The following is a 23482-nucleotide window of genomic DNA, read 5'->3' as shown; positions in this document are numbered from 1 at the left end:
GTTTTTTAACAGCTGTCCAATTCCAGCATATCCATTATGCTGGAATTACTATCTTGGTGATGTCTGAAGGGTTTTCCTTGATTGACTGGTATTAAATTAATGAGAAACTTAAGTTGACCTTAAATATGTTAATCACAGGACAAACCTGTCCACAAAAATGTGGACGACTTTTGTCGCGTTCTGTGATTCAAGACGGTTGAAGCTACCGATGACAACCTAGCTAGTTTCTTTTCTGCATCTATCATGGATAAAGTGAAATTTATCATAAGAAGGCGGAACAAAGTTTGTACATTTCTGTGTGTAGGTCTTATATTTCATTTGTAAAGATCTTATAACATCTTAAATTTCAGATGGTGAAACCTACAGAAACTGTGTATTCTATCCATGTTGTTTTACCCAATCCTTTCACAGCCCGTTGTGTTTTTAAAGACAACTTTAAAAACAAAAGGGAGGAAATTTGACATTTTTGATTGCCTTAGAGAGAGATTAAAATAAATGACAGCAAGAGGCTGAAGCGGCATTTCACTTTGGTTTTCAGTAATTAACTATCCTGTTTAACTGGATACACTGAAAGTTAAGCTCCTCCCTCCTGGCCCACATCCAGTTAGGAATGAGTTTTAAGTTTTAAAAAAATAATAATAAGCAGTTACTTCTTCCTCATTGTTTACAGGAGGACAAGGAATGTAAAATGGCCTGCAGTGGCTGGTGATGAGTCGAAGTGTGATAAATTTTGTTGTAATTGCTTCCTGCTCTGTCCTTCCCCCAGACCTGATGTATTCCTCTGTGAAGGACAGAGTGACGTAGCGCTCTCTTTTCAAGGTGTTACAGTCCTCTACTCAGCAAATCCCTTCTTAAAGACCAAGCCTGTTTACTCTGCAGTGACCACTGGGAGTAGAGCTGCAGCTTTTGTGTACTTGCTGTAGATTGTTGGCTGCAGGGCAGGAACAGTTTTTCCTTCCTCCTTTATCACCACCACAGTCATCTGCACTGCAGCTTTCTTGTTTAAATAAATAAAAATACAGAAATTTTGCCTGTACAAGGTAATTGCGTTGGCAATAGATTAGAAAACATCAATATTTCTGATCCTTTTCGTTCTGGTCAGCAATAATTCTATAGATTCATGTCTTGTTACTTAGAATTTCCTTTTGAAATGATTTGTTAAATATATATTTAGATATGACTAACTTCTTTAAACTTGAAAACTAATAATACCGGTCCGCCAGTAATTTCTAGAGTTGTGGGGCGTCTGGGGACAGGTTTAGGCTTTATGACAAGGTGCAAATTGCTAGATGATCAAATCTTGAGGTCCAAACCTTTTATCAATTGTGGCTACCCTTTCCTTTTGATGCTACATGCGTCAACTGGAGCCCAAGACGGACAAATATACCAAGAGATTTTACTCAACAGTACATGCACAAAACAATGTTATCGGAACATCAACCTCAGCTCCTGGGCATTCACTGCATGCTCACGTTAGTAGCCCTAGTTATGCCCACTTTGGTGAGGAACTCATTGCCATTGGAGACAGCCAGCCTGGCTTGAACCAAATTGGACAGCGGCCTGCTAGAGTGAGACTTGAAGATGGAGAAGAGGCTTATGAGATCTGCCCAAAAAATATCAGCAAGCAATGAACTGAAGCAATATTGTAAATAAGAGTGAAACAAAACTCTTCTACACGGATGTGAGAGACTGATGACCAAAAAGAAAGAAAACTTTATTATTGCTACAGATTGTTCTACATGATATGGAATCACGGACTGTACTCAGCTGGATGAATTTATCCTTTTGAGGCACTGAAGTCAATATGTCTCTTCTTATTGTTGTTTTTTATTTAGTGGATTTTAATGTCAGTTTGTGGATAACATTACAATCCTGACCCCCAGCTGACCTTGACCTCAGCACTCTTCAACTCTGAAATAGGCTACGCCCTCATTGATAAAATCAGGATGCCTTTCCCCTTCATTTTTACCAACTTAACTCTAAACTCAGTCATAAAACGTCTTCAGCAAGTTGACAAATAATCTGCCGCTGATTTAAGATGGCTGGTGCTAACTTAAAGCTAAAAAGCAGACTGCGCAACAAAAGTGTAGAGATTACTTGCAGATGAGAAGCAAGGAACGGAAGAAATGTGGTCAGATTCCCGGGTGTGAAGGCACTCTGGGAGAGACAGAAAAACGGGATTACAAACCCAATTAGTGAGTTAAATGGTGTGAAACAAAGATACCCCCGCAGGCCTATGTGTGGACTGAATGGGATTACACTTCCAAAAGCACTCTTAAAGGCCAAGGAAACATGTAATTGGTTAAATACGGCAAATTTGCCATGAAAGCCAATTAAAATACTTTACGGGTTCGTGGTTGTTGATCTGCTCAATAGCTCAAACAGCTTGTCGTCTCCAAGGTCTCCATGACTAAGTAGTTTTTAGGTAATGAATCAACTCTAAAATGATCCATGGTAGCTAGCAGCATAAAAACAAAATCAAAATTGGAATCTTGGCGTTAACGAAAACATCTCCGACCACATCATGAGTAACTAAATGTCACAACTGCCTCGCAGGTCGTTACCTCTCCTCCCTCGCCTCCGTCCAGCCGAGGCGTTGGTGTCATTGCTGGGTTCCAGTATCACACAGACGAACACAATGGTGGCTCTGTAGTCCGCTGGCCGTATTGTTCTTTCCTGAATTTGGAGGCACAATGAGGCCCTTATCCACACTGCTGAGAGAGACTCGCTGTCAGGTGCTTTTCTTCCCAACTTGTTTGGGAGCTGAAGCCTTGAAGAGAATGTGTTTGAAAAGCAGAAAAGGATCAACATTGGTTGTGTGGTTGCAAATAAAGCGTTAGCTCGGAGTAAATGGAGAAATGATCATTGTCCTAATACTTTCCTCTATTGCTAAAACTGTTACGGTCTATGATCTGCTTTGATGAGATGAATAAGCATCAACCTGATAAGCGATGTAATTGTGGTGAAAAGTTGGTGGAGACAGTCTTCAGATCTGGAGTGTGTTTAACAAATGAGACAAGCATGATGCTAAACGTAGATCGTGATGTTCTGCATCTTCCGGGTCCGGTCACACTTGTGTCTAAAAGTTTTAGTTATGCTTGCAGATGTAGTAAAGGTGATTGACTGATTTACTGTGTTTGCTGTTTCAGGGATGCTAAAGCATCAAGAAAAGATTCTCTTGCATTTGGTGTTTGTTGCTACAATTTAGTCCAGATTTCAGGAATGACTTACATTTTGATCTGCATTTCACACAGGCAGAGATAAGTAGTAACTACTTACATTTACTTGAGTAACATTTTAGAAAAAAAAATTAGTTTTACTGCACTGTACGTTTTACATTTACTTGAGTTATATTATTATGCATATTATGACTTGTGCTACTTGAGTGAAATTTCTGTATTCTCCATCCCAATACAAGTAACTTCAATGAAGAAAGAACCAACATATTTTAACCAAAAATGTATAAGAGAGACGCACACTTGCAGTTTATGTCAAAGTATCACTTCTTGTTTCTACCCCAGCTTTGTTGTTCTAATGTTATGTAACGTACAGTAAACACTAAATATTGTCACTGAAAGCCAATACCCTGTTCTAATACACATATATACATAAGCATTCATTTTATAAAAATAACTCTTTTCCACAAATGAAGGTTTCACATTTTGGCAATGGTTAAAAAAAGTGATTTTGTAAGGTGGTTTTAGGCAAACCCCGGATATTTTGTGGAATATTTTACACGTTTTTGGTGAAAAGTTCAAATTAAAGCATCAGACTGACTGGACTGAACAGAGAGAGTTTTAGAGTTATGCTATGATGAGCTACATATGATGGGAAAGGAAGAGTTATTTGAAAGCAGCACCATTGACTGGGATGTGGACTCTGAGCTTCTCCATGGTGATGCTTGACCTGTTCATTTGTCTTCAGGGCATCTCAACAGGCCTGAAGGCTTTTAAATGTTTTAAGTCAACAAAATGTTCAACAAATTTTGTGATTTCCACGACAATAAAACTTGGAATACACAAGAAGCTTGCTGTGGGAAAGGAGACTCAAACAGCACAGGAAGAAATTATTTGTGCTTCCTGAAGCATACTTTTACATTGTTTTTAGATATTTCAATTGGATTTGTTATTGTAAGATTTGTCACCTTTATATGATTGGTGGATTAAACTGATTCAATTTAAATTCAGTGATGTCTTTAATAAATCCATGAAGCTATAATTATATTTTGATGCTGTTTGCTCTTGAGAAGTCAGTAGTTGCATCCTAAGACTTGATAAATCTCTGTAAAAGTACAGACCGTTTTCATATTCCCATCCTAAACAGTTGGCACTAATAAAAAAAAATCCCATTTTAGACCGTTTGTGTCTTTGCCCACAGGATCCGTCCTCAGCTGCCGAGGGAGAAGATCGAGGGATGCCACATCTGTACGTACGTGATGCCTGGAGAGCCTCAGGTCATCCTGGGGAAGGACAAGGCCTTCACGTACGACTTTCTGTTCGACATGGACTCTCAGCAGGACGCCATCTACTCCACATGCACCGAGAAGCTGATCGAGGGCTGCTTCGAGGGCTACAACGCCACCGTGTTTGCATACGGACAGGCAAGCCTTTGTTCCAGCCTGCTGCAGCTGCAGCAGCACCGACGACGCTTTTAGCCTCGCTGGTGGAACACAGTTTTGTCTGAGCTCGTCTCTTTGCGAGGAAAATGAAGAGAAGAGGTTGCTGGGGGAATCTATAAAAGAGAATGTTTAACATTTTAAGCAGAAAAACTGGAAATGTACATTTTACTTGCTGACTGGATACTGATAGTTTTACTAGAAATGTGAGTTTGGAACATAAAATTCAGATTATGAGATTATTATATACAATTGGTGACATGGATTATCTCTTTAGTTTTAAGATGTCGCTATGGAAACCAGTAGGTTAAAATGGGAGGGAGTTGAAGCTTATTTTGGAGTTGATAAGTTGATTTGTTTGCGCTGCACATACAGATACATATTAAAAAATGTGAATATTGTGGAAAAAATATTTTTTTCATTTCAGAAAGAAAAGCTCATATTTAATACACTTGCGTAATAAAATATTTTCAACCTTTAATTCTTGTAATTTTGAGGATTCTGGCTTATAGACGATAACACAAACTCCCTTGTCTCAGAAAATACACAACACCTATTTAGAAAAGCATTTTTTACACAGTCATGGATAAAACTGCTGACTGAACAGATGTACACAAGACAACCATTGGCATTCTCAACATAGAGAGTAAGCCACAACAAATCAGTGCTAAAGAACCTGGGATTTCAAAGTACTTTATCCTGGTATGTTCATAGAAAGTTGAGTGGAAGGAAAAAGTGCTGGATCCCTTTTTTTCCAAACCACTCCTGAAACAGATGTCAATCACCTGAGCTAAAGAGAAGAAGAACTGAATTGATCCTCAGCGGTCCGAAGTTCTGACGGTAAAGTGTTTGTTTGAATTTGAAACCAGGTTCTGAGGAACTAAAGGAGGAGAGGAGAGGCACAGAATCCATGTGGCTTGAAGTTCAGCGTGATTTTGTAACATATTTGAATTCTCTAAAATGCTGAAATTTGGGTTGTCATTATCTGGATATTTCTGTATATCTGTACATAGCTTTGTGTGCTTAACGATTCTACACGAGTTTCACTTACTGAAATGAATGACAAAAATAAACTTTTTCACAATATTCAACTTTTTTAAAATAGAAATTTATTGCAAGGTCAAAAACATTTTGTTCTTGTTATATATTTTTTGTAACTTTCTTTTTTTTAATTATTTTCTAACAGAACAACAAACATAACAAAAATGTGATGCTCCAATTTTAAAAACAAACAAGCAAAAAAATCAAACATTAAATAAAATTTTAAAAGTAATAAAATAATAAACCAACCAACAAACAAGAGTAAGAACTTGACAAAAATGTGAACTACAAGTTACAAAACAAAAACTTTAAAATAAATAAAATAAAAATATACTATTTTTTGTTGTTTTTCTTCCAGTCACTAAAAATATTTTTACGAAACCCCACTTTATGTTTCTCTGTATGGTCATGCTGATATTAGAAAGCTTCCTTTAACAATAGTTTGTAGCTAATATCTCCTCATCCAGTCCACCTTTAGTCTAAATCATAACGGTGCGAAATCCATCAGATCTCTCTTCTCCTACCACTCAGGTTGCCATAGATACAGAGCTCCTGATGGATGGCACTTGCGTGATTCAGAGCGCATTCATGTCTCAACCATTCATCTTTAATGTGTGGCAGCGTTAAGTTGTTGCTGCTGGCCTACTTCTGACTGGAACTCGTGTTCCCACAGAGAGGATGGTCTGCCCCAGATCGGCCTGTTTGCCCCCCCGTGTGTCCCTCTTTACAGGGACTTACCTAGATTTAGAGCGACCCACTCGGCTGCATCACAAGATCGCAGCCCTGCTGGGCTGCAGATATAAACAGACATTATCGACATGGCAGAGCAGAGTAAATCTGTCTCATCCAAAGATCACCGGGCTGTTTAAGCCTCCGTTTGGCAGATCGAATGCAGCCGAAAACACAGAGCACACTCTTCATGGACTGAGAAAAAAATGGTTTCCCCTGTTGCATGAATGTAAATGTTCTGTCCATTTTAAGAGGAGCAAACAGTGGAGAAAATAATAAGAATAGATTTTCTGATAATACTGTCAATTTTGTTTATTTTTTTTAAACAATAATTGAAATTTATCGAGGCAATAAATTATCCTGATTAGAAAATTTTCATTAGAGATGGAAAATGCTCACCATTTTTTTCACAGTGTAATAAACTTATGTGAAAATATAAGAAATACATTTGAATTGGAATATAAATATTAATATGTTTTATTTTTTCAATTAAAAGCAGAAAAAGCAACTTCTGCGAAACGAACCCATTATTACAATTAAGATATCGATAACATTTATTGTCTATATTCAGATGTGTACACTTTTGTAGAAATATATAAAACAAACTAAACCAGCTAAATTTAATTTTCAAGTGGTTATTGGACAGAAAATTATGTTTTACTGTTCTGCTCTTTATTTATAGCACAAATGCATTGTGACGTTAGCTAGTTATTCAGGTAGCTAGCCTGCAGTGAGCTGCTTTTCAGACTTGGCATGCTAGCTGTAGCTTTAACAGAGAGCTGCTGTAATAGGAGTTATTGGTGCTTCTTTAGTTTTTACATAACTGCTTGTATTTTGAATTTGAATTTGTATTTGTATTTGAAAACACGGTTGTTTTCAAACCGTCAACTTTTTTTTTTTTTTTTTGTCAAAAATAGAAAAGTAGGAGAGTCATGTTTTAGCTAACTGAGCTGATATCTCATTAGCCTGTGCTGAACATGTCGTCTTTCCCATCCAGACAGGATCAGGGAAGACGTACACGATGGGGACCGGCTTTGATGTCAATATAGTGGAGGAGGAGCTGGGGATCATTCCTCGTGCCGTCCATCACCTCTTCAAGGGCATTGAGGAGCGCCGGCAGGTGGCCCAGGAGCAGGGACGTCCGGTACCAGAGTTCAAGATCAACGCACAGTTCCTCGAGGTACACGCCGCATGAATACAACTTATGGAGATTCAGTATTTCTGAACCAACAGTGACAGCAGGACTCAGTCACTTCAAAATCTCTGACAATTCCTGTGCTACAGCTGCTGCTAAGGGATTAGCCTGGGGTTGGGGGAGGTTGCATCTTTGTCACGACTCACGAGGAGTTGAAATAAATAAAAAATCATCATTTGTACTGGTACACAATACTTTGGCACCCTTTGCACACTTTATAGATGACTGCAGTACTTATTTAGTTTTAGTTCTAAAATCTCCAAAGTTCATAATTTCCTTCTATTATTATCTTATTCTTTTAGGCGTTCATTGGCTGCCATAAGTCACTGTTAAAATCTGTTTAGTCAGTGTTTCAGTACATTAATTAGGAGTCAGTTTCTTTACTAATTACTTTTCAGATGAGAATTCTTCTTAATGGAGGTCCTAATAATTTTTATTGTGCATTTGTATTCCGTTTACATCACGGTAGATGATTACAGCGATTGCTCTTGAAAGCTACACATAATCAAAGTAAATCAAAGTTCATTCCTCACTGAGAGGGACTAGCAGTGCTTACTGTATTGCCTTTTTTTTTTTTTTTACCTAAATGTATCAGAAAGAAAAAATTGATTTTAGGCTTACTACAACCAATCCTACACCCAGCGTCATGGAATATATTAGTACATATATTTGGGAAGACCGCTTAGTAACCACCTAAAATTAGATTAAAATACTGAAACAATTGTCAAAGAGTCACCAGAAGATTTCTTTATTTCTGCGTTTAATTTCCTTTGGTGTCAATGGTGGAATCTTAGACATTTGTTTTCTTTGGTTGAAAGTATTTTGCAAGTCTATAGCTAATGTTAGTTGGACCTTTTTTTGTTAGAAGTCTAGGACAGTCTCATCTGCATAATTAAAGTAAACTCAAAACTACTTGCTAATAACTGCAGCAGCCCCTCTACAGTAGTTACTCTTTTTTTTTTTATTTCTATACTTGAAATGTCTTGGATGACATTTTGTGAATTGACGCAATATAAGTAAACTGAATTGACTTGATTTGATTTTTTTTCTGTCTTTTGCCTTTACTGTGTGCTTCTAGCTTTACAATGAGGAGGTCCTGGACTTGTTTGACTCCACACGAGACATGAAGCAGAAATCTCACATTAAGATCCACGAAGACGCCAACGGGGGAATCTATACGGTTGGAGTGACCACACGGACTGTTTCCTCAGAGGCTGAGGTAAAATACAAAAACATCAAGTGCTTGTATGAAGGACTGTTTTAACTTACCCAGATTCTGGACATTAATGGTCTCAATACACTTAAGATCACTGTTCAGTGAACATCTTAGGTTTTTGGGTCACCTTTTGGTGCAAAAGCAACAATAAACAGATGCAACTACAGTGCTGGATTTCGTTTTGATTATTGTAATTAGAAAATAGAGGGGGTTTTTCAGAAAGTAGAATTAATCTCCTCATAAACTAACTATAAAATCTAAAAAATCTTCAAAACGTCCCCCCATTTGAATCATATGTGACCTAATGGGCGACATGTCATACAAAAAGCTTTATTAGGTTCAAAACTTGCTTTAGTTTGGTGTGACCTGCCTTAGATGCAGTTTACTTAATGCTAAACAATAAAAGCGCATGCTTCCTGGTTACAGGTAGGGTTACCCATAACTAATATATAAATCTGACCACATAAACGTGTGTGTACTATTGACACCATGATGTTTCAGTGACATTTCAGTCAATACAATCCTCAGTTTAACGCCTTAAGGCTTAAAGTCATAAAGCTTTTTTTTCAACATTGAAATGTTATTTCCCCTTGTTTAATCAACAAAATATTTCTGTCTAGTAATACCTATTCTCGTGTGTGTGTGTGATTGTGTGTGTGTGTGCGCGTGTGTGTGTGTGTGTGCAGATGATGCAGTGCCTGAAGCTGGGCGCTCTGTCTCGTACGACAGCCAGCACTCAGATGAATGTCCAGAGCTCCCGATCCCACGCCATCTTCACCATCCACCTCTGCCAAGTTCGCGTCTGTGCCTCTGTCAATGTTAGTGAGCGACTATGATTACGTATTGAAAACACAAATTGATTGTTTGATTAGATTTAGTTTTGGAAATTTGCTTAGTTTTCTCACTTTTTAAATTTGTACATTTAAAAAATAAATAAATAAATCTATCTTTCAGCAAGAAGGTGAGAATGATAACAAGGTGTCTAATGGAAATGGGGAGATGGACGAATACGAGACGCTGACCGCCAAGTTTCACTTTGTGGACCTGGCTGGTTCTGAGAGACTGAAGAGAACCGGAGCGACGGGCGACCGGGCCAAAGAGGGCATCTCCATCAACTGTGGACTGGTACAGTTCTGCTTCACTGCCTCAGGAGTTTCCTGAGCTGTGCTCTTTCTCATCCTGAAGTAGGCTGCCACCTAGTGGTTCAGTATGTAAAGTTACACTAAATTTTTACCTTATACTTATTCTCATGGGTGGTTTTATAAAAGCTGCTGAAAGTGAAAGGGTAAAGTAGTTTTTGTGTTTATTGTATTGAGAGCCAAACCATCTAGTTGCATTTTTTTGGCTTTTGCTGAAATTGAAAGTTTATTAAACTCATGAACTGAATTTTTTGGCATTTGTGGCTCTTCTTCCTCGTGGAGCGATTTTGTGAAAGGATGCTGCTCTCCTTAACTGAACTTGAATTGTGCTTTTCCAGTCATACTGACCACTTAAAGCACTTTACACCAGAATTTACACTCACAAACAATCACTAGTGATGGAAATTTATTGCATCGTTTATTATTTATTTGATTTATTGTTACCACAATAAACGTTACTTTTTTTTGCATACTCTTTGTATCTACACTATTTATTTATTTTCATATATTTACTTATTTATTAGGCTCCTTAAACTGGGCTCTGAAGTTTGTACCATGAACATGATGAGCTGCTATAACAATAAAGATTCTGGAATGCTTCAATATATGATTAAAAAAAAGAACAAACCATTTTCTTTGAGATGCTTTTACTATTTTCTCCACCTTTTGTTCTATGAGAGCATCAATAAATATCAATCATTTAGAAAATGTGCTTTAATGCAGTTAGAGTGAGCAGTTTAATGATATAAATCACACTTTCAGTCAGTGACGTCCTGAAGAAGCCTGTTTCCAAAGCGAATGTTTTTCAACAATAGGTTGTGGTGCTATGAGTGCGATGTCATTCAGTCCTAGACACACAGTTACCTAAAAAAGAAATAATAATTTTTTTTCAATCATAATTTATCACAATAGTACTACAAAATATTGTGTTAAGATTTTTAGTAGGTGAGCGACGTGCATACATTTACACACCAACATGCACATCGTTAAGTGTCGTATCTGGGAAAAAACAACAGCTCCATACAATGCTGTTTGTTTGTACCTGACCTCTACAGGGAAGGAGGTTGTGTTTGAGTTGGGCTTATTTCCTGATTTTTATTTTGTAATGACATTACAGCGCCGTTGCTAATTCCTGTAAAGTTTTTATCTTACTAATACACGAAACATGTCGGTAACAGTCAGGACTGGAAAAACTAACCATTCTTCTGGTTCCCCTGGGTGTGTTTCAGCTGGCACTGGGGAATGTAATCAGTGCTTTAGGAGACCGAAGCAAGCGGACCTCTCACGTTCCTTACAGAGACTCCAAACTGACCCGACTGCTGCAGGACTCGCTGGGAGGAAACAGGTTGGTGGATCACTCTTTATGTCAATCAGAGCAAGTAGTGCAAGTTACGTCTGTCGAATCTGCTTTTAATTGTCTTAGATGACTAAAATGTATAACAGTAAAGTTGTTCAAGTGCATCACCCAGAAATTTCTTTTTTCTTTTTACTTTCATTTGTTACATAATGTTAATCTTCTAAATGTTTAACTCCATCTAAATATTTAAAACATGTATATATTAACAAAACAGAACAGAGTGACGGGTGACAACATATTACAATCTCCAGCTTTTGCTTTTTGTTGACTTAGAAGGCATGTAAATCTCTCCATGTTGTGAATTTCCTCCACTATGTCCATCCAGTTGGTTAAGGTGGGACTGGAGTTCAACTTACCCATTTCCATGTGATGGCTTTCTTTGCCACTGCTAATACAAATTTAAAAGGACAAAATTATGTTGACTTTTTTTTAGCTTTACATTGTGTTATAATGTTATTCCCACATTAAAAACATACCTGGAGTGTTGTTCTGATTCTTTCATGCATGTTTGAGAAATCCTTAAGTCTCCCATGGCCTGGTTGGACCCAGCGCCTCCTCGAATCTCCAGTTTCCAAGCTTTTGAGCTTGCGCCTCAACCTCCCGTATGAATCCCCTTTAGGTAACCAAGAAACTTTTCCACTCTCTTTTCAGCCAAACGGTTATGATTGCATGCATTAGTCCATCCGATCGTGACTTCATGGAAACCCTGAACACGTTAAAGTACGCCAACCGAGCCCGCAACATCAAGAACAAGGTGATGGTGAACCAGGACAAGGCCAGCCAGCAGATCAGCGCGCTGAGGACCGAGATCGCCCGACTGCAGATGGAGCTGATGGAGTATAAGACGGTGAGAGGGAACCGGGTCGAGGCCCTCATGGGCTTCCGTAGGCTCCCGCCGTGGGGATGTAACGGAGCCGTTCTCTCCTGCAGGGTAAACGCATGGTGGGCGAGGACGGCGTGGAGAGCTTCAGCGACATGTTCCATGAGAACTCCATGCTGCAGACTGAGAACAGCAACCTGAGGGTGAGGGTGAAAGCCATGCAGGAGACCATCGACGCCCAGAGGGCTCGCCTCACCCAGCTGCTCAGCGATCAGGCCAACCAGGCTCTGGCCAGGGCAGGTAGGACCGAAGTCACCTGTCACCATTCCACTCGCTGTTCAAACACCTCATCACGAACCTGTTTCTCCCCCAGGTGAAGGAGGCACGGAGGAAATTGGAAACATGATACAGAGTTACATCAAAGAAATCGAAGTTCTTCGGTAAATTACTGTGTTTCTTTAATTACTTTTTATATGTTTAGTGCAGCATAAGCTCTAGTATTAGGATTATGATGATATTTACATTTTGCTCATATCAAATGGGGCAACTGCAGCTGAGTGGGTAGAGCAGTCGTCTGTGCTTGTGGGTCGTGGATTCAATTCCAATTTCCACATGTCGATGTGCCCCTGAGCAAGGCACTTAACCCCAATTTGCCTACTGATCTGTGTATCGGTGTATAAATGTGTGAGTATGAATAGTTCACCGTGACTCTGATGTAAATCACTTTAATGGTCAAAATGACTGGAAAAACGCTGTTTAAGTTCAGTCCATTTACCTGAACCAAGTAAAATACTCACTTTGTTTTCAAAACGGTGGGGAAAATAAAGGCACAGGGATCTTTCTAAAGCTAAAGTTGGAGAAATATATTTTTTAAATCACTCTAATTAGTGCACAACCAACATGAAGGACTTCGGTCTTCAGCAGCTATCTAAATAAAATCACAAGATGAAATTATACACCAAAAAAGAAAGATGCTACTTGTGTAACTGTTTTTCTTCGATGAAGTCTAGACCTTGCATTCAGTTCAAAGCGAGGAGGAGCCTGATTTATTTATATTTTCATACATTATTTGTTATACTGTTAAGACATAATGATAATTTTAACAAATACATAAAAAAAACCATATTGTTTCTAAAAGTTACTAAGTGGAGCTTTAAGTGGACTGGACTTTAGTTTTGTTAGTTTAAGTTGAGTTTTCTGGTCCCTGTCCCTGGATGTTTTCCTCAGGGCTAAGCTGCTGGAGAGCGAAGCGGTGAATGAGAACCTGAGGAAGAATCTGTCCCGCGCCTCCACCCGTCAGTCGTTCTACGGAGGGCCCGGCTCCTTCTCCAACGCTCTGATGGCCCCTGAGAAAGAGACTGCCGACATCATTGAGCTGGCTAAGAAAGACCTGGAGAAACTGAAGAAGCGAGAGAAAAAGAAAAAGAAAAGGTAACAAGAGAAGGATGTGGGTCAACTGGATTATTTAGATTTACATAAGAGTTCATCATTTTGTCTTCAGTAAGCTTTATACAAACATATTCACAATTTTCAAAAATTATAACTGCTAAGGGTCTCCTTTTTTATCTGACTCTGAACATTTTTTTCAGAACTTGCAGCTACATTGCTGTCAAAACCATATTGTGGCCATTCTTTATACAGCTAATGTCGCAATATATCATTGTTGTTTTGTCTTTGCGGATTTTGGTGTCATAACATTATTGTTTCAAGGTTTTTTAAAGTATTCTATTTGTGAGAAGAATAAATACGAAACTTAAATATCTTTACAGGAAGGCCAGAGAATGCCAAAAGTGTGAATTTGCTCTATTTCTATCAGAAAAATGTATTTTGACTCCGTCGTACACTAAGGACTTGTTCACAGCTGTGGTGTTTGTCTCCTGACTGATTCCTTGAAGCTTTGGGTTCTGCGTTTCTACTTCATTTCTGCAGATCTAGTTTTTTAGTCAGCCTGGTCTCTGCCTAAAGTATTTTTTGTTTTTATAATTTGTGAATATCTGTTTTTACAAATACATTCCTTTTATGGACAGAATTCACAGCGATTGTTGTTTTTACCACAATCTCCATAAAACTCTGTTGACCAGGAAGTAACTGAACATGGCGTGCCTGTAATTGTTAAGAATTGCGGTGGGAGCGTCATGATTTGTAGCAGGTTGGCTGCTAGTAGAACTTTAAATTGAAAATATTGTTTGGAAAACTTTCACCAAGAGGGAAGCTGTGGCCACGACACATTGCTGACGTTTAAAGTGAAAGACGTGGATTGCTGTGAAACTGTTGGACTCAAAAGTGTAGCGCTTCACTTGACCGTTCTCCCTTCCATTCTTCTTCCATCTCTCTTTTTTCACCCTTCTCTCCTCCCTGAAGACTCCAGCAGCTGTTGGAGGACAGAGAAAGGGAGGAAAGGGAGGAGGTGGTGAAGGAGGTGGATGCCAGGTTTGTTCAAGCTTCCACCTTCCTTTTCCTGCCCCACATCGTTTGCTTCCATCTTGATTTCATGTCACTGACCTATTTATTTTGGACTGATATCAGTTCCTTACTAAAGTATTCACATTCTTTGACCTTTTTCACATATTCGTCACACCACAACTATAAGTGTTTTATGTAGATCATCGGAGCTTAAAGTAGTTCATCAGGGGAAATGGAAGTAAAGGGATGCGTGGTTTTTAAAATGTTTTTACAAATGCATTTCCCTGAGCGTCCAGGTATCTCTTCCCAAAATGGGAAAGTAAAAAAAGAGTGAGTGACAAGGACGGTGATATCAGCAAATTTGATGGTGGTGTAAGTGAGAACTATGTGGGAGCAGTGTTGGGTGAAAAGAGAGAAGAGGAATGGGCCGAGGACACACCCCTGTGGTGCACCAGTGTTCAGGATGAAAGTGGAGAATGTTCACTCTTCCATCTGTGTGGAATTCCTGTTAAACAGCTGAGATGGCAGCCCTGATGTGAGGAAAATTGACACATTTTTCACACCATAGTTTGTCAGAATTTTGAAAATAGAGTTTTTTCTATGAATGAGAAATATAAATGCAAGTATAGTCAAAATATTTTGATTTGTTTTACCACAAGTCCCACTGGGAACTATTGAACTTTGTGGTTGTGATGTGACAGAAGATGAAGAAGTTCAAGAGTAGGAATACTTTAGCAAAGCAAATGCTGCTCCTATTGCACGGTTGTTCTAGATAATTGTAAAACCTAAATCTTTGTTTTCTCACTACCTGCTGCTCTACATTCTTGCATTTCTAGGTTTCTTTTATTTAATGTCTGGACTCCACACAGCAGAACCCAGTCACAAACTATTCTAGGGAGTTCTACCTTCAGCTCAAAACGAGTCCAAACTAAACCCCTTTTCTTTCTTACTAAGCTGATCTTTCATTTCACATTTTTATTTTGCCTGACAGGTTAGCTGATCCCTGATTGGATAGAACAATTATCCAATTGATGCGCTTCATGAATTTGTGTGTTTTTTGTGTTGCACTGGTCCCAAAATGCTGCTTTACTGTTATTATTGAGTTGGAAGAGTTGGAAGCCTCTTCATTTTAACATTATTCACTGTCTTTTCCACAATAAAGCTATGGAAAACAGAACAGTGTCCAACGATGTGTTTCCTCAGCTAATTGTAGCGTTCTGGTTTAGAAATAAATGTGATTGGAAATCCTAAATATGCATCAAGATTTTCTGCTCTGTTAGTAGTTTTTTATTTATTTAAAAGCTTATTTGTCAAAAAGACAGTCTAAACCCTCGTTAACAGATGTGCTTTGCATATTTCTGTTCACCACTGTGCCTTTGGAAATAATAAAATAAGGGTTTTGCTTTGTAGATGGTCCTTGCTTACATGAAGTTGCAATTCCAGGTTTGCTGCCGGTTTCTTTTCTTCAGTTTGTCATTAATGAACATCTTTTCACTGTCATCTGTGTGTCTCTCAGCGTAAACAAAGAAGAAGTTCCTGACAACGAACAGGAGAAACCAAATGAGAAGGAAACGAACGAAGAGACTGAAATGGTGAGATCAAGATTTCAAATCAGGCTGTAATATACAGAGACCTTAATATTCTTATGGATGCTGCTGATAAAAAAAAGAATCCTTGATTTTGATGTTTTAGGATGTACAAGACACCAGTGATCATGAGGATGGAGAGGATGAGGAGGAAGAGGATGAAGAGGAGATGGATGTGGAGGAGAGCTCTGATGATTCTGACTCGGAGTCTGATGAAAAAGGTGTGAAGATCATTAAGTAGTTGAAATTGTTCGATATATCTCCACAAGGTGGCGCTGTTCTCTTACAGTCAGGAAACATTATTGCAGGTCAACCTGCTGTGATGTCTTCACATTTGTCTGTTTAATCAGTTTGGGTGTGGATGGAGGTGCTGGTTTCCTCTTGCTGCACATCACTGATGACGATGTTAGGTGGTGAAAATACACCATGTCAACAAAGTTCAGGTTCTGTGTACCAAAATATCAAAGAGAGGATAAATTGGTAAAGGTGATCAACACAGTGAGCTTTCTCAGTGAGTATTAGAAGCAAATATATTTCAGAATTAACATACCATACAGTAAAGGCAAAACGACAACATTATAGGCTGTGCTGTTATCAAAAATGGCAAAGGAATGCAACGGAGTAGGAATTGTTTTTTTAAATGTACAAAATGTGTATCTAAAAAAACAGACAACACACAATGAAAATAAAACAAATCAAATGCGGATTAGTTGAATTTTTCACACAAACATTTGTATTGTTTATGTTGGGTGCTTATAGCTAAAATGTGTCATGATGGTAGAGCTACTATGAGCCCAGTCAATCCATCCAGCCCTACCATGCATGCTCCAGCAGTACTAACTCCATCAATGAGGTCAAACAGGGGGAAGAAGTGGGGATAAAATCCCATCATTCAGCTATTAGAAAGAGAGACGTTATTGAGCTAAAGTAGTAAGAATTCATACTTCTACCACTGCTGGCAAATCAGATCATTCTATCCGTGAAGAATAAAGGATTTTTCTCATTTATTAATGGGGAATACTCAGGCAAACCAAACAGGATCAAATGAAGACAAACATATTAGCTCCATTTGAGGTTCAGCCACCGTCACCATTTGCTTTGGCTTTTTATCCACAGAAGATTCCTCTAATGGCTTTGGGATAATCAGCTGTGAGTTTTCCCCAAAACGCCTCAAATTTACTCTGTAAAAAACTGAATTCAACCGCAAGGTTTACCTTTTTAAACATCAGACTGCTACTTAGAGCATGGAAGGCTTTCTTCATAACTTCAACTAGTGTATCGTCTCCTTCCTAAAATAATGGCCTAAGTCATTTTTGCCAAAAGGGATTTTGGGGTTTGGAGGGAGGGGGGACACAGCCCATTATTTTAGGAAGGTGATATTTAGCAAAAAATAAAAAATCTATTTTCTCAGGAACTGATAAGTTTTATCTTTTGCTTCTCTACAATTCTGCTCTAGCAACTCCTAGATTCCTAGATTTCTCATGACAAATTTAGCTATGATGCCGTTACTGAAAATTGTGTTTACAGATTTGATTAACGCACATTTTTGTTAACTAATTCTCCTCTGTACAACAGTCCAATTTCTACACCTCTCTTTGCAACATTTAGCACCCAAGCTACTAAAAATATACATCATATTCTGGGGCGCAAACTCACCAAATACGTCAGTAGCTTTGCTACTATTTGTGTTGAAACACTTTACTTCAAGTGCCAATCATGCAGAGTCTGCATACCAACAGGATTTGGGCTGTTAGATAGATGAGATGCAAAGTCCTGCAAACTCCGTAACCTTTAGAAAGGCTGAAATATGTCTGTGGCTGCAGACTCTTTTAAGTTTTGTGTTGTGTCCGTCAGAGAACTACCAGGCTGACCTGGCCAACATCACATGCGAGATCGCCATCAAGCAGAAACTGATCGACGAGCTGGAGAACAGCCAGCGGCGTCTGCACACGCTCAAGCAGCAGTACGAGCAGAAGCTGATGATGCTGCAGTGCAAGATCAGGGACACCCAGCTGGAGCGCGACCGCGTCCTTCAGAACATGAGTAAGACCGACAGATCATCCACTAGGTGGCGCATGTGGTATTGTTTTCAGATGGTGACAGTCAAGAAGACAAATATGTTTTTGAGCTGCTGTTTCTTACATCATCTCAGAAAAACCCAAATTTAACTGCTGTTTTGTTCTCCAAATAGACCTATAATGAAGCCAGTGTCTGTCAAAAGATGGAGACGGTTTATGTTTAGGCTTGAAAACAGTAGTAGATAAAATTTTCCTAGAAGAAAAATTAAAGTATTTATTCTAGAAATTATTAAAGGGGCAATATCATGTATTTTCCAGGCATATAGTGCCATTTTAAAGCACAATGAAGTAACTATTGTACCGTCAGTTCTTATAAATATGTTGTATATATCAAATATGACTTTAAAGAAATGTAATTCTTAATTTAACGCCTTGAAAAAGGGCCTCTATCTGTTTAAGAAACTCCTGTTCTTTCTGACATTCCAGCTTCAGGAAGTCATCACTATATGGTTCCTCTATTAACCCTTTAACAACGTTTTTACCCACATTGCACTGAGAAGTAGCTCCTATAAAGAGCTCATGCTCCACATCACAGCTCCACCAGGTGTTTGCTAATTGCTGCTAGCTAGTGTCACGTACCTCTACTCTCACCCTTGCTCATTCTTCTTGTTTTGACTGGTTATGGGAGAGTAGGGCCGCAACAGTAGGTATGTATTGATGTAAACAAAAGGAAAAAGATAAAAGAAACAAAACGGATACGTGACGGAACCCACAGTGTGGAGGGGGCTTACTTTAGATATCCGGTCAGAGTTACTCAGCCAGCTGACATCCGTTGAGCCCACTCTATCCTTCATCCGTCAGACGCTCTGTTCAATAGTTTTCGTTCTTTGAATATAAAGTTTTTCTCTTTTCCTAAAAATGCACCACTTGTGATTTTGTCGGTGGTTGGTCTTAGCAGGCGTGTAAACTCCCCGGTGCTAAAATCCTTTAGTGTCCAGCCGGTTTTTCCAAAAAATTCAAAACAAAAGAAAACAAACTTCATCCCGGCCTAAACATCCGACGCTCTTCTATGGGTTGGTCCATCCCGAGGTGAAGATACTCTTTTTCCTTCCAGAGCCTTCCCGCACCGTACTTTCAGTTATTTTGTTAAACAAAAACTGCACTGCTGCAGCGGCTTCAAACACACCACACATCACTCACTACCAGCCCAGCTAAAAAAAAAAAAACACTCCGGCTGGCTGTGCCCTGCCCCCTCACCCACCTCCTCCCTCCCACCTCCCACCAGTGAACCATCAAAAATGCCAAAATAAAAACAAACCGGAGATAGAAGCAAATGTGAGCATTGTAACACTAGTCTGAAGGAGCTATGTGGGGGAAAGCTTCTCTGTAACACAGAAGCTTGGAAATTGCAGCTCTGAGGAGAAGATTCCTCCTCAAAGGCAGAGCTAGGTCTACCCAGGCGTTTGCACAGCTGGATGGTTGCACAGGAAATTAAGGTATTTCTCAAACATCCATAATGAAAAAATCAAATCAACACCTCGGGCAGGTTTTTGATGAGGGAATAAGATTATAACATGATGTGAAATTGAAAAACAGTTTATTTTACACAATACTGCCGCTATAAAACAAGAGATTGTGTAATGCCTCTTTAAAAAGGTTGACAGCCTGTCCTTTTTTTAATCCACCTTCTTGTTTGTGCTGGACGTTTAAAGATTCTGTGGAAAGTGGCACAGAGGACAAGGCTCGTAAAATCAAGGCTGAATATGAGAAGAAGCTGAGCGTCATGAACAAGGAGCTGCAGAAGCTCCAGTCGGCTCAGAAGGAACACGCCCGCCTGCTGAAGAACCAATCACAGTACGAGAAGCAGCTGAAGAAGCTCCAGATGGATGTGACTGAAATGAAGAAGACAAAGGTACAGCTTTTTTTCCCCTCAGGTGTAGATTTTCTTGCCATTCATTATGTAAACATTTGTGGGTTCTGACATCTTCAGGTTCGTCTCATGAAGCAAATGAAGGAGCAGCAGGAGAAAAACCGACTGAATGAGTCACGCAGGAACAGAGAAATCGCCTCTTTGAAAAAGGACCAGCGAAAGCAAGAGGTCAGCTTTCTCACTTCAGTGTTTTAATGCAACTCTGTAGCAGCAACATGAAACGATATAGGAAATGCTTCAGTTTATTTTAACCACGTCTGCTGATAACAACACTGTTCCTCCTTCAGCATCAACTAAAGCTGCTGGAGGCTCAGAAAAGGCAGCAGGAGCTGATTCTGAGGAGGAAGACTGAGGAGGTGATAGGCTAAGTATCAAGCATGCAGTTGGTTAACTTTTCAAAGAGGTTTGCATATGATTTAGAAAATGCAGTCCCAAATTTTTACAAAAGCTTTACAGACCAAAATCCAGTTTTAATTTAATGGCATAATCTTATATTGATATGATTAAAAAAAAAAATCAACTTTGAATTTTACTACATTTATTTAGCAGGTAAAAATCCCTCTGTAGAAATATTTATTCATATCAAAGTCAACAGTGCCTGACTTAAAGGAGCAGTAGCCCAGGGCGCCAACTTTTAAGTGGAGTCCCTACGAGTTTTGTGTTTTTTTTTAATATATTTTTTTTATGAATGCATATTTTGCAACCACTTCACTTTGTATAAATCTCATAGGCCCAAATAGTGACTTATATCATTTAGATTTGTTATTAATAAAAACAAGTATTTCAAAACTATGAAGTTATAATAGTTTATTTATATAGAACCTTTTTAAGCAAGTGTTGCAAAGTGCTTTACATTCAAAGAAATCTATTAAAACACAAAATGTATACCAAATCAATATTATAGTCAATTTATAGCCATGAGAATAACATGCAGTTACTGGCTAGAAGACATATTAAACCAACAATGTATCAGTGCATACCTACTGATTTATAGTACTACATGTTCATAACTGTAATTTGCATTTATAAGTGGATGGGGCACCAAAAGTGTCTCCAGCCCAGGGGCCCACATCCTTTTAAAACCAGCCCTGCTTAGTACCGTCCTCTTTCGCCAACTTGTTGCATCAGCTTACATCTGGCATGTGTGTGTTTGTCAGGTGACTGCTCTGAGAAGGCAGGTGAGGCCCACTTCAGGTAAAGTGGTCCGGAAAGTCAACCTTCCAGAGACGGTTCAGGACTCCAGTCACCGCCCGCCTTCCGGACGCCTGTACTCCTCCAGCAGCACGGCTGCCAACGGCACATGGTGAGGCTACAAGTGGCTCCTACTAACAAGATATAACTGAATATATCTGATTTGATCTAATCAATACAGTACCATGTGCAGTTCAGTCACACTTTTTTTTTTTAGCTTTTTCATATTTTATCATGTTACAGCCACAAATTGCGTTCGACACATTGCCACCAAATAGTGCATTATTGTGATGTGTAAGGAAAATGAGGCACATTTCTTCTCTTTTTTAAAAAAAAACCTTCAAGCTACATATTGAAGTGTGCCTCCTCAGTACTCTATGTACTGAGGAGCCTGAATGACTGACGAACGATGCCTTGTGTCCAGGTCCTCCTACAGGCGCACAGCTGGTGTTTATTCCACCAGAGTCGCTCGTAACAAATGGCAGACCCTGGAGCGGCGCATCTCAGACGTCATAATGCAGAGGATGACCATCTCTAACATGGAGGCCGACATGAACCGTCTCCTCAAGGTGAAGTCACGACGCACCCAGTGGGCTGTTTTATTTCCGCTTTGGTTTTAAATGAAGCTGACAAGAGCCAGAACGCTACCTGTGGGTTGTCGGACATGCGGGGACAGTTTAATTCATCCTTTAAAAGTCTTAAATTCATGTATCTAAAATCAAAATCTTATGTCTAAAATTTATTTAAAAGCTGGCCTTAAAACGTTAATCTTAAATTTTGTCATGGCCGGACTATTTAATCCAGTACATTCCATGTATTTCTTTTTGATTTTTTAGGTTTTTCAACCTCAAAACTGTGGCGTATATTGGTAACTCAATATACTCAATATGCTATCGGACCCTTGCTAGCTACTTAGCTCTTTTACATTTAACATGGGTATGTGCTTATTTATCACTAGATGGCTAGGTGACATATATCATTGTGGAGATAAATCTTTAATTCATTCATAATGGTCTTTAAAGATCTTAAATTTAAGTTGGTGAAACCAGCAGAAAATATGTAATATCTTTGCTATTTTTGTTATTAATAAAGTAAAAGAGGACATGATGCATTACTTTAGGTTGAAGGTTATAATAAGACTGTATAAAAGTTCTCTTCACTTCAGAGGCACATCAAAGCCCCTCTGACTGATGCAGTCCTATTCATTTTTCTTTTTAAAGCTTATGTTTAAATACACTTGGTATGTTAAATTTTGTTTTCAATAAATTGTTGCCAACAACTTGGTAACAACTCTAGACACATCTGTTCAAAGTTCTGTTATTTTTAATGGCCAGACTGATTCATATGAATTTTTTAAAACTGTTCTTGTTTTCAGGCCCGTGTAGTAAAATATTGGCTTAAAACATATTAGCACTCTGCTAATTAGCTCATTGGTTAACTTTGAAAATCCTTTAGCACTAGCAATACTAATGCTTAGTGCATGATGGTTTAAAAACAGAATGAAACAGAATGAACAGCTGAATCCTCTGATATCTTTCATTTCTGCTCTTCCCCATCAATTTCAACACTGATCACATTCAGAAGTTGTTCTATAAAGAGACTTAAATAACCGTTGTTGACGTTTTCAACACAGCAACGAGAGGAGCTGACGAAGCGAAAAGAGAAGGTGATCAGGAAGCGGGACCGGTTGTTGAGAGAGGGTCTGGAGGCAGAGAAGACCGTGCTCCCCCTCAACGAGGAAGTGGATGCGCTGACGGCCAACATTGATTACATTAACGACAGCATCGCCGACTGTCAGGCCAACATCATGCAGATGGAGGAAACCAAGGTGAGGAGGGCTGCTGGCTCTGAAGTACGTTTGGAGGAGTTGAGTCGAGGTTTTCAAATAGCTTAACTAGCCACATAAATACTAAAGCCTGCTTAGGACTTATCTGCAAAAGAATCAAGAATTCAAAATAATTAAAAAACTAAATAACTATGTTTTTTTGCAGGAGGAGGGTGACACTGTGGATGTCTCTGCTGTTATTGGTTCTTCCACTCTGGTTGAAGCTCGTTTCCTACTGGATCATTTCATGTCCATGGCAATTAACAAGGTACCACTCCGCACCTTAACAGGAGACACCAATACTGCTCTGTTAGCAGTAACTACATGTAAAAATAGTTGATCTTAATGTGGAGATTTAAGGCATCCAAGCATAATAATGTATTAGGACAATATGCTTTATAACCTATAATTTTGCAT

At 38.9% G+C, this 23482-nt stretch overlaps 1 protein-coding gene across 6 annotated transcripts in view; it reads left to right on the top strand.

Annotated features, from left to right (window-relative positions):
- The window catches only part of kif21a (kinesin family member 21A), a 51287-nt gene that overhangs the window by 11660 nt on the left and 16145 nt on the right, over positions 1-23482 (top strand). For 3 of the 6 annotated variants that reach the window (XM_044124337.1, XM_044124338.1, XM_044124340.1), the window contains exons 2-22: positions 4378-4600; positions 7383-7565; positions 8659-8799; positions 9483-9614; positions 9751-9921; positions 11165-11280; positions 11944-12139; positions 12223-12412; positions 12486-12552; positions 13340-13543; positions 14474-14542; positions 16032-16107; positions 16208-16322; positions 17956-18144; positions 19832-20031; positions 20110-20217; positions 20337-20405; positions 21207-21352; positions 21665-21809; positions 22874-23068; positions 23232-23333. In XM_044124337.1, the coding sequence (XP_043980272.1) occupies positions 4378-4600; positions 7383-7565; positions 8659-8799; positions 9483-9614; positions 9751-9921; positions 11165-11280; positions 11944-12139; positions 12223-12412; positions 12486-12552; positions 13340-13543; positions 14474-14542; positions 16032-16107; positions 16208-16322; positions 17956-18144; positions 19832-20031; positions 20110-20217; positions 20337-20405; positions 21207-21352; positions 21665-21809; positions 22874-23068; positions 23232-23333 (3037 nt within the window). The remainder of the gene's footprint in view (positions 1-4377; positions 4601-7382; positions 7566-8658; positions 8800-9482; positions 9615-9750; positions 9922-11164; positions 11281-11943; positions 12140-12222; positions 12413-12485; positions 12553-13339; positions 13544-14473; positions 14543-16031; positions 16108-16207; positions 16323-17955; positions 18145-19831; positions 20032-20109; positions 20218-20336; positions 20406-21206; positions 21353-21664; positions 21810-22873; positions 23069-23231; positions 23334-23482) is intronic. The other 3 variants (XM_044124342.1, XM_044124343.1, XM_044124339.1) reach the window with 1 other exon arrangement.

This window comes from Gambusia affinis, linkage group LG08 (assembly GCF_019740435.1).
Source record: "Gambusia affinis linkage group LG08, SWU_Gaff_1.0, whole genome shotgun sequence".
NCBI lineage: Eukaryota > Metazoa > Chordata > Actinopteri > Cyprinodontiformes > Poeciliidae > Gambusia > Gambusia affinis.
This window is presented reverse-complemented; position numbering and strand designations above follow the sequence as displayed.